This window comes from Ornithodoros turicata, chromosome 1 (assembly GCF_037126465.1).
Source record: "Ornithodoros turicata isolate Travis chromosome 1, ASM3712646v1, whole genome shotgun sequence".
NCBI lineage: Eukaryota > Metazoa > Arthropoda > Arachnida > Ixodida > Argasidae > Ornithodoros > Ornithodoros turicata.
Window position 1 is genome coordinate 100,119,305 of NC_088201.1, and position 14,731 is coordinate 100,134,035.

Sequence of the window (14,731 nt, forward strand, 5' to 3'; positions counted from 1 at the left end):
AAATACTGAAGACCCAGGAGGTCCATCGGACCTCCCTGCCTGAACTGACGTGAAACCGGCCCGTAACTAAATTTCAAACGCAGTTACACGTAATAAAACGTAATGAAAATTGACGTGAACTTCCTAAGCTACTTTAGAAATGTAGCAGGTTACCTTAAAGTTATTTTCTGCTCAATATATATACTTTTCAGCTCTTGACCTGTCTATACGGTTAATTCAGACCTTGCTGTCACAATGGGCGATTCAAGAAGTTTCAAAATAGTCTTGATATACAAAAATGATATCAATATCTGCTACGACAAAAAAGCCTACACTTATAGGCTTCTTTAGGGAGAGATTTGATGGTTTTGATCTCGTAATAAGGCACATGAAAAAGGAGCACAAAGCAAGTTTACGAGTTGTCCCCTACATACATATCGTAGAACCGTGCCAAGTTTTAATCCTGCTACTCAATGCCCAAAATCATTATCAATACACTGCTTCTCGTTAAGATACAGTATTTTGTATTGTTGACTCTATGAGATGAGCCACAGAAGATTGTGTACTCATCTTCCTAAGCTTTCCCTAACCATTTATCCCGCTTGTTACCCCACTTGTTATTCGTATCTCGCTTATTTCTATCCTTGAGTCAACAACTGAGACAAGTTCTAAAACATTGCCACATTGCTATCGCGCTGAAGTGCAGCATCCCATCGTATACTCCCGAGGAGTCATATTTTCACCAAAACGGAGTCCATTATCCTAAAAGCAACGCATAAACCACAATGGATCACTGAAATCGAAACTATGTGATGCTGCGCTGCTAAGTTTCGAGAGAAGCCTGAAAGAAACGGTGTCGCTCATGTTGAAAAGCATCTATGAGTAACGTTTATCAATGCGAGGAATACCACAAAAAGAAATAGCACTTACCACTCGATGAATCGCTTTAAAATGTTGGAATTCCTCAAAAGTTTCGGGAGCACGGCCGGATACATTCGTTTCTCGCAGCGAGAGCGACGGGGACTCCGACAGTGCAAACACGGCTGGATGATCGAGGAACATCATTGGCCAGATTCGAAACTGTCGGTTACGTGATTACATCACTCGGCGCCTGACAGTCTGGGAAGAGAAATCCGTTGTTGCACCCCGGTCATGTGACTGATTATCGTGAAGTGATAAGATCAGCATCGGGGAGCGATCCTATATTATAGTTTACATGACCAAAAGGAGTACCAGAGCGAGAAATGATCAGGGCACCGTCGGGGGACTACCTTATCTTCTCTTATGTTCTACCTCCTCAGTTCCCACACCGCTGGGAACCAGTCGGGCACTATCGCCCGTTCAGGAACCGAAGCCCCCATTGCGTTCCCATTCTTTTCCCGAGGGTTTGTGCTGCCTGGGGAGTGTAAATGTTCAAATACGCGAGTTCTTTGCATCATATGATCCTGTACTCTGTTTGTGTCAATCACTGTTTTATTGTTAGGAAGGGGAAACGTGCTTCCCGGAGCCGAATTTAATTTCTGGGTCGACCCCGAAGCGGCGGATGTTGTCCTAGCTAAGGCACAGTGCCCTGTTACCATCGTGCCTTGGGAATCAAGCTTGGAGTCCCTTCTCCCATGGGTAAGTATAGAACTGTATAGATATACATATAGATAAATATAGATACTAAGAAAAAGGAAATCTTTTGGGTGGCTTTCTGTGCTCCTTCAAGGAGGATTGGCGCAGGCGCAATGGTTCTGTTTCTCCCTCGCCTACTCGCTACTCGCAATGCCGGTTCCCTGCTGGGAAGATGGCAACGATGACGGCAGCCCGAACGAAGAAAACAACATGGAAAAATGCCGAAATAGCTTCCTCATAGACGAATTTCATTGAAGCAGACATCTTGTAAACCAATACTTCATTTTAATTTGAAACTTCAATGGGTATTATGCCCAGCTCTCAGCTCCCAGCCAGACGGCGTCAAATGAAAACTTGGATCCCGAACGTGAACTGCGAACGGTGCAGGCGTGTCCAGCGGGATTGCGGCAGCCAGGATTGAGAGCCCATCCAGATTGTGTGCGAGAGCGCGTTTGGGGTATTAATCGTCACGAAATAATTTTATTCGTCGCTGTACCTCGCATAAGTCGATCTCCATTACCCCTTCGTTTCAATAAAGTGTGATCGTGTCGTCAGGAAGTATGTTTGGTGCACAGTAATCGGCGAACAGTCTTATGTTAAAGATGACGCTGGTATGAAGATTAAACCATGAATCCTAGAGGTGCCGATACTAAGTCTTGATGAATGCTGGCGGAAACACCGGCAAGTTCACATGAAGAATTATTAACATGGACAGACTGTTAGTGTGATGCTAGAGATCAAAGTAATCAAGGTATCTTTGGTGTCCGCAATTTTTGTTTACGTTCCTCTGCGCGTTATGCAAGCGTTAGAAGTATACGGCACTAACGTATTTCCTATGTGTGTGTCTTTTTACAGGAGCTTTACAACGCATTGGCAAACATCTGTGCTACAAAAGCTCAATTCTACAAAGACATAACCGCTATGCAGGCGACAAAACCATGCCGAAGAGCCGAAGGTGCGGAATTTACGGACTCATCACTAGCAGTTTTGGCAGCGTTGGTTCGGGGGTCCATAACTAAAAGCAGGCAGAGCCGTGTCGCCGTAAAAACAATGGGAAATTACACGAGAGGACAATTGGTGCATGCTTGGGAACCGTTGTTATTACCTCATGTCACCAGGAATGTCACATTAGCGCTCGCCTTGAATACAACACTTTTATACACCGCGCTAGGAAAAGCACTTTGCTGAACAGTGAACAACGGGGGTTAGTTTCGTCTTCAATGTACCTACGAGTAAATGCATCGTGCACCCACATCTTCAAGTGCTCATCAAAGATCATAAAAATTACTGGCACGCTGAAATAGTGACGTAGAAGAACGAAAGAAAGAATGCGCAGTTCGTATTTAATCGAAACGTAAGTTTGAAATAAGGGAGTCTGTCCCTTTGCCCTCCGAGGGTTAACATAGCACATACAGCGGTACTTTAGAGCATCTAACCAGCAACTGACCTTCCGTTACCAAACGCGAAACTCAATCCCCACTGATGCCTCTCCAAAAACAATTATCTTGGTCTATACTTTTGTCAACATCGCATTGGATGAAGGTAACGCAATCAGGGACATCTTGTAGGCGGGCTCACTTCCGCGAACTGCTTTGTCGTCTACCCCTATAGATTAATGTAGCACTAAGATGACGACGTCTCTACGATGCCTGTCGATGTCCTCGGTATTGCGACTTCCAACCAAACTTCGTCACTCGAAAGGTAGCTGGGTCATTCCACATAAAGAGATCCTCGATGGCTCGACCTCGATCCTCGACCCTGATCCTCGATGGAAGGGATGGTTCGACCACCACTGATCTTGTTTTTTTTTTTTTTTTGTACTGGTTGACACGGTAGAGTCGCCCACAAAATATTTTCGCCGAATTCGGAGACATTTTCACGTTAGGAGTCTCTAAACATGTGGGGTTCGCCTAAAAGCAAGGTGCATTTGAATGCTTCTCCTGGGAAAACGGCAAAAGGGATTTTAGGTCTGTAAACGTCAGAGTGATCGTAAAGGACATATCTTTCATGCTGCAATAAGAAACTCTCGCGTTGATGTGTATTTCGTACCGTACTATTGGCCTAGATTTTCACGGTTCAACGGTTTCACGGTTTCCACGTCTAACAAATCAATATTACATCTCATACATCGTGTTTAAGTTTTCCCACGGACTTCCTGGAGGTCAATTTCAGTACCTGGTGGCAACAAAAAAGCTGCAGTATAGATACCAACGGTGTAACGCAGTTAGGACGCGTCCGGACTCACCCCATATCAGGAAGCTGCATTATCTTTTCCATGGTGCTTTTCCACCATACAAAAAAAGAGCTTCATAAACTTGTATTTTTACGAAGAAGATTTTGGGGTTCCAGCGCTATGTAACTTCTTCGGGACTCGCACGGAAAAGGACCGCATGACGGGATTGGAAGCACGCTGAAGTCTATTCTAGCAGTAAAGTTTAACTCCTCCGGACCTTTTCTTGTGGGCTGAAGAATGTCTACAACAGATATTGCCAACGTCGCTCCGTTGCATTGATGTGTCATGCGGGCAGATTGCGTTGAAAGCACGATACGAAATGACAAAAGCTATTCGAGGCACACATGATTTTCATTACTTCGAGTCCCTTTCCACGAGAAAAGTGAAGATCCGTGTGATTCACTGTCTACACCAGCCAAGGTGTACAACGTCAGGCCGAAGGCTCGTGAGAGAGTTTCATCGCCGCCGATGAAACACCCCAATCATCATCATAAAATAAAGTTGTCGTTGTAATGTAGTCTCGTTTACTTTTGCTTCTTCCTAACTGCTGATAGCACGTTGTCACTCCTCGTCCACTGATAATGACTTCCTCACATAAAGTGTATGCTTAATGTGGTGCCGCTGTATATTTATTCATTTCAGCGGGGCAACATGATACACCAGCAAGGCACTCTCCTGTAGCAACTCTGTTTCTTTAGAAAAATCAGTGCTAAAAAACAAGAAAAAGTTCCCTAGCAATTTTTTAGTATCTTCAAGTAGACGCATTCACCATCATTTTAGCTTTGACGGAATGCTCGTATCGCGTTGGCTACATCGATTTTTTCGGCTAGCAATATAACTAATTTCACTAATTTCTCAAATTCTGCATAATTCACAATGCTTTCTTTGCTTTTGTTTTACATCCTGGGAATTTTTTTTTTCATGTAGTTACCAAGTGATCAGCTCCACGTCTAACAAATTTTATATCCCTATGTGCAGGCAGTGACTCACAAAAAATAGCAAACATACCGCTAAAACGTGGATTTTTAGGCTTATAGTACGGTACGAAAGACACATCAACATGAGGGGTTCTTCATACAGAATGAAAGACCGATCCTTTATGGCCGTTTACAGACCTAAAATATCTTCAGCCGTTTTCCCAGGAGAAGCCTTTGAGGCACCTCACTTTTACGATAACTCCAGATGTTTAGCGTCACCTGACGTGAAAATGCCTCAAAATTCGGTGAAAATATTTTGTGGGAGATAATTTCCATACGGTGTCAAACAGTAAATTGGGTCGCTACATCAGGGCTGCGCACGGTACTTCCAAAAAGTATCTTCGATACCGATACTCGATACCCTCAAAAATTGTATTTCCGGTACCGATACAAGATACAGAACCGAAATTGATTTTCGATACAGATACTCGATACTGTATCGTCGATACTTCGATACATCACTGAAATCCCGAATATAATAAAGCTGGTGTTATGCTTAGCGAAGTTTACACCACTAAAATCCCAATATAATAAAGCTGGTAGTATGATTAGTTCTCCACCAGACGACGTGGCAGTAAAATATTTTCCATCCAAGATGGAACACCGGAGTTCGTCAGCCATAGCTGATACTTGATTTTCTTAGTTGGCCGTTGTGAATTGTGAGGTGTAGAACCGGTTACAGTGCTCAAGCTAAGCAGGCGGCTATCCTTTCGGCATGACAGACGTGGAATCCGCACTTCAAGTGGACGTGCTCTTGTGCACTGAGCAGGGGGACATCGGGCAGCGCAGTTCCAGAAGCCGTGAGGTTGGCCCTCTGTAAGGCCGTTTTGGATGAGGTCGAGCATTTTCGGCGCGTCCGCGGTAGAAAGAGACGGAAGAGATTTTTCTGGAACCAACTCGAAGCCGCGCGCGCCCGCGAGCGCGTTCCTGAGCACGGCCCAGGGTCTCATCTCCGGGCTACCTTGACGATGGAGCGCGCGCGCGGACGTAAGCTTCGAGCGAATTAATGGTCGACATGCCTATGCCGCTGTGACTTGGCTGGTACTACCGCCTGAGCGAGCGCCGCCCACCCTAAGTCTCACAACAGCCTCAATATTTGCGTCTCTTTTCAGTATCGAATATCGTTAAACTACACGATACACTAAAAATGTATTTTCGATACCGACACTCCGATACTCTCATTTTTGGTACGCGATACACAAACAAAATGTATCGAAAGATAGTATCGAAGATACATGTATATTCGATACTGCCCATGACTGCGCTTCATGTGGAATAACCCAGCTGCTAAAGTATTCGTTTATGAATACATCGTTAGTGTTGTTAAGAAAACCAAGATAGCTAGGAGCAACTTAGAGAGGCATTGTGTCCTCAACACAGTCCGCTGCTAGTGCGTGACCTCGCGAGCTCTTGCCACCGAAGTAACACTGCAAGATGATCGGCCTACATGAGATATGAAGTTTTTTATCATTGCACATCTCTGTTCATTGCATGTACGGTTAAAAGCCATGCTTTGCTTACAGAGACGCATTTGTGTGTAATAACACCGCATTTCTTGAAATTGCAAATCTGTTGTCAAACGTTCAGTGTTATCCGTCCAGTCTTAAACACGAATCGACTGTCAGGAGTGTTGCATGCCAGGATAGAGCCTCCTTTTCTAATTCCCACTTGCAGTGGAGGGTTTCCAATATTGCAACGGGATGGCCCTTCAGTATAGGCCTATTCAACAAAATGCGGAGCTGATGCTCCGCATTTTGTTGATTATCGAAGAAAGCTTTTGCACTGTCTCAACAACAACAGCTTCATTGCGAGATGATGAATGGGGTGTTCCCTCGCCAGGGGCGATACTCTGGGCGATACTCAGGGGCTGGATGTGACAAGGTACCAAGCAATTTTGTGAGAGAGCGGCGGGGGGGGGGGGGGGGCGAGAGTCCAGCTCGTTAAGGGATCCAGAGACTACGGTTCGGGAAGGTCTGTAGTGACGACAATGGAGAAGAATGTGCTCTAGAACTTCTACAGCACCGCATTAACTGCATTGGGGAGAGTCACCTTGTCTCGAGCCGTAACGCCACTGCGCTGTAAGACCAAATATTGGTACTGCCTCAGTGTGAGTGTCACTGTCTCACTGTCAACTGTGCTGTCGAAACTTTGTTGGCAGGTGATTGGCCGTTATAAACAATGTGCAGGAGGTGCTGAAAATCACATGGTGCAAAAATACCTGAGCAGACACTTTCGCAACTTTTGAATAGAATTGATATGGAACTGCTCAGGTGCTCCAAAAGTGTTATTGTAATATATTTTAGTGGATAGAATATATTTCCGTTGATATGATATAGTAACCGTATTGTTCTGTGTAGTATGTGATTGTAATTTATGTACTCAAGATGCTGCTACTGTAGTGGGGTGAGTGGCTTTGTCAAGCCACTGAGTGTGGCCTCTTGTCATTGGTCCCTGTCGTCCTGTGCCGAAAAATAAAAAATAAAAAAATAGAGGGTTTACGTACAGAAAAACAGACTAGTCCTTGCATAAAGATGTGCACGCAACATGTACTTGCACGATTTCAGGGTACAGAAAGGGAACCGACTACAAGAGACGACACAGAACGCACTGTCTACTGATCATTTTTCGCATCTGAAACCACAGATGTGCAACACCAACGCAAAGCGTCCATCGCTAACTTCACAGGTACTTGCTTCCGCAAGTTAACTCTGTCGTCCTTCACGAAAAGGGGCACACGGAGTGGTGTTCTCTCACGCACAGATCTGATTTCTCGGACATTTCTTAGTCACGGCGATCATCAGGCATTTCGTCATTTCAGACCGTTCCGACTACGCCGCAAAAGGGATGCGGGATAGAACTCATCATCAGATCCCTTATAAAAAAAGTTATGTCTTTCTGACAGAAAGTCTGCAGAACTTAAGTAACCTGTGCCACAGAAAGCCTCCAGATATTTAGCAGACTTTCTGTCACCTATGTCACCTCTGTAAGGGCAATTGGTACACATCCCCCTGCAGAAATTCTGCAGACCTCCTGTGGACAGAAAGTATGCAGAAAATGTGCAGCTTGTCTGTCACCTCTGCAGTGTACAATGTATCAGTGTCTGCTGAAAGTCTGCAGCAATTCTGCAGCTATATGCACTAAACTGTACCTACTGCAGGATTGCAAGAGGACTTAATATAACAACATAAGCATGGATAGATTTAAAAAAATATGTTTATTCATTCAGTTTCTATATTCTTCTGCGACAGCTTCTGGAGCATGGAGCACAGGCTTCGTTTGATTAGTGCATCCGAGCACTTAAAGGTACTGCACGTGTGTTCTGCAAAAAAAAAAAAAAAACAATCAGTGCTTTTTAAATGACAGAGGTATAATTTGGTCACGGGACAGAGCTTGACACACATTCCTTTCCCCACTCCAAATGTCTTCATGAGCGACCTGCTGCATTTTCAAGAACATGTCTAAAGCATGTGATATGTTCATAAGCATGTTCTATGCTGTGTGTTCTATGATCATAAGCATGCGACACTTGCTGACTACCAATCACAACACAAAAGGAATAAAAAATGTGGAAGACTGAGTTATGAAGCAGCAGATCTAACGAGAAACTTATGGTGTATTAGTGAGAACAAATTAAAAGAGCAACAGTACAATTGTTTGCCGTCACAACCCCAAATAGAAAGCGAACATACCGAGGACTGCGTTCACGCGCCTGCTGTCCAGCGCAGGCTTGACTTCCCTCTCTTTGTGGCTGTTTGCCTGCTTTCCAAACAGTGATTTACAGTCGGACCTCGTTTTATGAACCCTCGATATACGAATTCCCTCAACTTACGAACGGCTCCACAGGGAACCAAACTTTTTCCGTGTATTTTGACCTCGTTTTACGAACCCTCGATATCCGAACTATGAACGGATTATGAGGGAACGGACCCAAAGTAGCCAAGCCATTCTGACCTCGATATACGAACGGGCGTTATGAACGCACAGAGGACAGGCCAATAGACCGGAGGATAATGAAAGTTCCTCAGCACATGCTGCCAAGGTCAAACATACAATGCCCCAACGCCACTACGTTCCACAAACATGATCCACCATTTCCTGAAAGAATAATTCGGGCGTTTACAGCCGAATGGTTGTGAGTTTTGACCAGGTCTCCGAGATGGAAACATCTTGCCGTTCCAAGAAAGCGTTCAGTCCTGACAGCCGGTGACAAGCGTGATATTTGCCGTTGGAAACAGTCTCATCCGCGCGCTATACGGTACTTTGAGGACCGGGTGCATGAGTCAAGTGTCAGACTTCTGTCGTCTCTTCTAAACAGGATAGACCCTGCAGAAAGTATGGTGCAAAGCACAATTATGCAGTATTTTCAAAAATAAAACTTATTCAAATCAATTTCCCGTGGTTTTGTGAGGTATTTGTGCACTGCAGACCTCGGACCTCGATTTACGAATACCTCGATTTACGAACGATTTTCTGAGAAACGAAGGGTGTTCGTAAAGCGAGGTTTGACTGTATTTATCATTTCTTCATCTGTGAAGACCACCCTCATGAGTGACCTGGCAAACTTGCACGCTGAGTCCTTGTATGTCTCCTCTAACCATGTGAGTGCGGCCTTAGAGACTGAGACTCCATGTCCGATGTCTACCTGTAAAGCAACACAGCAAACCAGATGAAGGAAAGAGATGCCGTCCATTTTCCAACCCAGTGTCTTGTGAGAGTTTTCCCAACACCAAGGGTGAAATGTAATTCATTACCAAATAATGCATGCATTATGAAGTAACACATTACCAGTAATGCACTACTTTTGAGTAATTATAATGAATTATATTTTGACTACGTAGTGCAGGGTGGCATTATTCATTAGTTTCATCCAATGTCCACTGTGCCACACATCCAAGTTTTTACAACCCTCCTCTAATGAACTAAGGGAGACGAAGAAGTGCCCAGCCTAGGGCATTCTTCAAAAGGTCAACAGTCAGGGGTTACAAGAACGAAAAACCAAGACATGGAACATATAGACAAACACAAAAAAGGTGCCATCAGTGTCCACATGGAGATATCGCCTTTTTCTGCAGACTTTGGGGTAAAGGAGAATCAACACACCAGAAACGTAGCCCCTGTAGGGCAACAAGTGACAAGTCCACTAGTGATTGGCTCTTATGGCCTTTACCCTGTCTCTGTCTTGTGCTGACACAGGTCATTTTTCTGTCAGGAGAGAACTGTAGAGCTGGGCATAGGGAAATGGTACCAAGAAGTCTGAGTAGATATGCCCCTTCTGAGTGCCAATTTAGTGTGTATTTCAAGCAGTTCATTGCGGTGGGAGAAGTTTTACAGCTATCAGTAAATCATGTGCCCCGTGAAAAAAGAAACACTCGACTAGTGTGACTCTTCCAACCTCTTCGATCTCATGCTCTGTGTACATTCTCTCGACACAGCTTTTTTTTGTCTTCAAGTTAAATGATACCGTGTAAGCCCCTCTGATGAACTCGAGCGGTGGAGGTTGGATTGGGATTGCAGCCGAGAATCGCTAGATGGGTTCCCAACAAGAGACTGTCGTAAGGCTAGCAGATGACAGAGAACTTTAAGCATCACCTGCTACCATGCAGCAATCAATCTATAACCAGGTTCATTTCTGCAGGAAGTTAGTGGCGTTGATTAGTTGAGGGGGATATTCAGGCGGCTATTGCCTGTAACAAATAAAGCAAGGAAAAAAAGTAATGCATTGCAGGTTTGAGACCTATGCCCTAAACCCGTCTGCTGTTTATTCGACGACTCGCCGGCCCATTTCGCTTCGTGACAATATAAATGAAATGCCATTACTTGATGGTCTTTACTATTATGGTAAAGACGTAAGTATGGCTATCAATGTTTCAGAGGAGGCCCCGTCTTCAGGAGAGGAAGACATGGTTGAACTCACATGCGTACAAGGTCATGCACATTAAAGCAGTACCTTGCGTTTTTTGTTTGGGGTTCATATCTCAGAGTCCCCACAGTCCCCACAATGTGGTAGTCTGTGCTATCACAGCTGATTTCACTCAGCATAACATATTAACTGTGATCGCCCTAGATATTCGCCTATTAGAACAACAACAATAACCAAGTTTGCAAGCCCCCAGGCAAAGCGCAGGGTTACTAACCTATTCTGTAGAAGAGCCTATCCTGAAACTTTGACCTTTACTATGCTGCTTTTGTCATGCAGTGCTAACTCAACAGCAAGCTCTAAAAACATTCGGAAATGAACCTACATAGTTTTTGGATTTCAATGCTAGCTTTCCCTGTTATAAGAAAAGGAAGTTTTGCAACAGTGACAAATCTGTAATTAAAAACATGATGCAAAGGCTGCAGACTACAACTCCAATGCTGCATTACCAATTGTAGGCTACTGTCTCAGCCAGACTGTGACATCAGTGGTGGTACACGGCATTTGAACATTGCCCATGGCATCTGACTTATAAATTCATCAAATATCATCAAATAATTTCAGTTCGGCATTGTGTAGGTAGGTAGATGAATGGTGATGTTGAATACGATAATTATCAGAACTTACCATGTTCAGTTCAGAAACTGTGGTCTCCCCCACGCCTTTCAAATCCCGAATGACACGTTTGAGTGTCCGCACGGTCTTTTGCAAGTCTGCATAAAAATAGAAGCATAAGTAACGAACGATAACAGACAGAGCATAAGTAACACCACTTGTGCCGAAGCCTGGAAACCGGCTATAAACGCGCAGTAAAAAAAAAAAAAAAAAAAGAAACGAGACAAGAAATAATAAATAAAAAACAATCATCCTTTTTTAAGCAGAAATGTGCAGATGTAAACATTTTGCAAAATTTTCTGTTATGGGGGTGAACCATGTGGTGTTTTGATTCTCTGTGTTCAAACTTCAAAGGCTTATTGGTTTTGTTAAAATCATCACAGATGGAAAAAGAACATTACCACACAGGTCCTGCTGCTCTTCAAGCTTCCGCTTAAGGCGACTGTTCTCTTTTGCGTACAGCAACTACTGTGCTGCAAAGGGGAATAACATTTAAGTCAGAATCACCGCGACTGGAATCCGTTACGGTGGTGAAGAAATGAACGACAAGGGCTAGCGGCATAAGGTGCATTCTTTCAGTGCGTTGCCAACTAAAACGTATGTTTGACATGTAACACACGCTTGAATACCCTGAAAACCCTGCAGCCAGGTGCATTCCACATGAACTACGAACGGCTGTGAAGGGAATACTATTGTGCGTGCACAGTTCACTTTCTTCACAATGGCCCTACCACTTTACTTTCCACTAACCTGTGTCGTGTTATGTGCCGAAGCGCGTGACGCCAAACGGTTTCTCTTCCGCTCTAGTTTCTTTTCCTCTCCTGCAAGCGTTAGAAACATTGTTAAATGCACACGAGGGACATAAACCATATAGCGGACACAACTTACCTGCAGCCACCAAATAGGCATCTGCTGGCGGCTCTCCAGTTTTCCACAGCACCTGATATATTCGCCCTACCAGCGTCTCTACAATTGACGGGTCAGACATTATTTGTGTCGCAGTAGCGACGTTGGTCATGAACCGTGTCGGGTAGACATCCCAGGCCTCGGCTGTTACCCATTTCACCAAGATGTGGCTCATTTTTTCACTGTCAATCGTCGTCAAGTATCTAACCACGTGGAGCAATCTACAATGTCGCCTAGCAAGAATTGAACTGGGCGCCGAGAAATCTGGGTCACAGCGTGGTTGCATTGCTTTGGCTTGATTGCTTCACGGCTTGGCTATTGGCTTTCACGTATATTGAATTTATGTAATATTTTAACTTTTCATCCTTTGCTTCTGGATTTTATGTACGTGAACGAAGAGGATATGAATATATAATATTTAAATGCTGGTCTTGGATACGATTAAAAAACTCTCGACGAGTTCCATGGTTCGATCAAGCTCGACGGCCTGCTGTAGGAGTCTTGCAATCGACATCGCCCAACGTGACAAGCGAGCGTAGCGTGATAAGGCAGTAGTTACTTTTCCCATCTTTTCTTCCTAGTAGTTTCTTCTTATTCCCGCATGCTGAATCGTCGCTACAAGGCATGCGCCATCAAGCGGGAGTGCGATGTGTGTATTTTTCTTCTTACAGCACATGTGCGTAAGCAGAACTTCCGTCTGCATCGTTCCGTCGTATCGTTGATGTGTGACTGACTTTGCGGGTACCGTCCATAATGCCAAAAAGGTATCGCCAGTGGATGTTCGACGACAATGCTTCGAAACCACGCAGTACACGTATCAGGCATGCCAAAAATGCTGCTATTCGTTCAGGCAACGTAAATGGGCCTGGTACAGAAGGTGACAGCGAAGGTGATAGTCAGAGCGGCGGTGCCGGGGAGAATGATATGGATACATCTTGCCAAGGATCGAATGAAGACTCAGCGGGAAACTCGGTTTCAGACACGGTATGTATTTGCCATTCTACGCTGCGTGAGTGGAAATTTTCGCGGCGATGTAACTTCAATTTCGCGATCACCACTTTTTCGCTAAATTAAAGTAACAACATATTCCAAGAGCATATGCACCTACACTTACACAACAAGTTCATAAGACAGTCAGATATGCATGATGTATGATGTAGTGCATACAAATAATCCCACCCACAGCATCCACATACACATATTACTGTTGAAAAAGATGGGGGATAGGACAGCGCACTGCCACTGGAATAAGCGTTCTCTGAACCAGCATCCAGATGAGCAGTTATACTTGTAGTCCCATCTGGAACGCTGGTGTCGAAGCCCGGGAGCAAACTAGGGTCCTCGATGCGTATCAGATGCCGAACCCAGCAAACAAAAGGCATACAACATTATTTTCACTTGTGGAGTGGCATGTGCACGACACATCTGGAATAGGTATCTAGGATGTCCATGCATCATATTCTACCTGAATTCCGACGATTCATTGCAAGGCGAGGTTTGCCATCTGTTGTAATGTCTGATAATGGCCGCACCTTCCACCATACCACCCGCCTCCTATCCATGCTCTCTTCACCTGACATCCCAACCAGCAGTCATACTTGTAGTCCCATCTGGAACAATTACATCTCTTGTGCTGATAAAGCTACCAGATTTAGCTCTCCCTGTTCGAAACATATGCCTTCAGTCTCCTGTAACCACTAATATTATTCAGTAAATTACATATTTTAGTACAAAGATACATTCTTAAACCTTAAAAACAATTGGTTGATCCCACAACTGTGGTTGCATGTTAACATGTAATGTTCTTCGTGTTTACAGGCCTCCTATTACGATTGTTCCAGACAGCCAGAAAGTCCTCCCACAGATCATGATATGTCAGACACTTCGTTGTCAGACATCAGTGACAATGGAAGTGACCCTAGCCCAAGGAGACAAAGTTGCACACAAACAGAACTGGTACGTCTTATATGTCATAGGACTTTGCCCCAAATTATGCATTCAGAAATAGCACCATATTTTCCTCTAGAATTTTGCCAAACCATAACTTGGAAAATCAAGAATCTATAAATTACTTTCCATTCTTGCAGGATGAAGAGCTATACCCAGGGTCTCGCATTACAAGAGGTGAAAGTTTGATGTTGATCTTGGGGCATAGCCTTCGTCACAATAGCACGAAAGAGGCGACAGAGAGCTTGCTCACATTGTTGGAAGCCCACTTACCAGAAGCAGCTTCATTGCCTACCTCCAAGTACCTCTTTTTTAAGCAATTTTCATCTAGCCTTCGGACAATGGTGCATCACTTTTACTGTCCAACATGTCTTCAATATCTTGGTGATAGAGATACGCAGGTGTTCCACTGCGATGCATGTTCTACTGAACTGAACATGAACACACTTCTGAAGGAATCGTGCTATTTCCTTTCTTTTGATATATCTGAACAAGTGAAGGACAAGCTTTCCTTATCTGAACTCGACTTCAAACTGCTTT

The 14,731-nt window shown here is 44.2% G+C and overlaps 1 protein-coding gene across 1 annotated transcript in view; it reads left to right on the plus strand.

Moving 5' to 3' along the window:
* Window positions 1-14,380, plus strand: part of LOC135380023 (nucleoside hydrolase-like) — a 31,925-nt gene extending 17,545 nt beyond the window's left edge. The window contains exons 5-8 of the mRNA XM_064612489.1: window positions 1,467-1,599; window positions 2,452-2,591; window positions 14,063-14,200; window positions 14,332-14,380. Of these exons, the coding sequence (XP_064468559.1) occupies window positions 1,467-1,599; window positions 2,452-2,591; window positions 14,063-14,200; window positions 14,332-14,380 (460 nt within the window). The remainder of the gene's footprint in view (window positions 1-1,466; window positions 1,600-2,451; window positions 2,592-14,062; window positions 14,201-14,331) is intronic.
* Window positions 14,381-14,731: the final 351 nt, after the last annotated feature.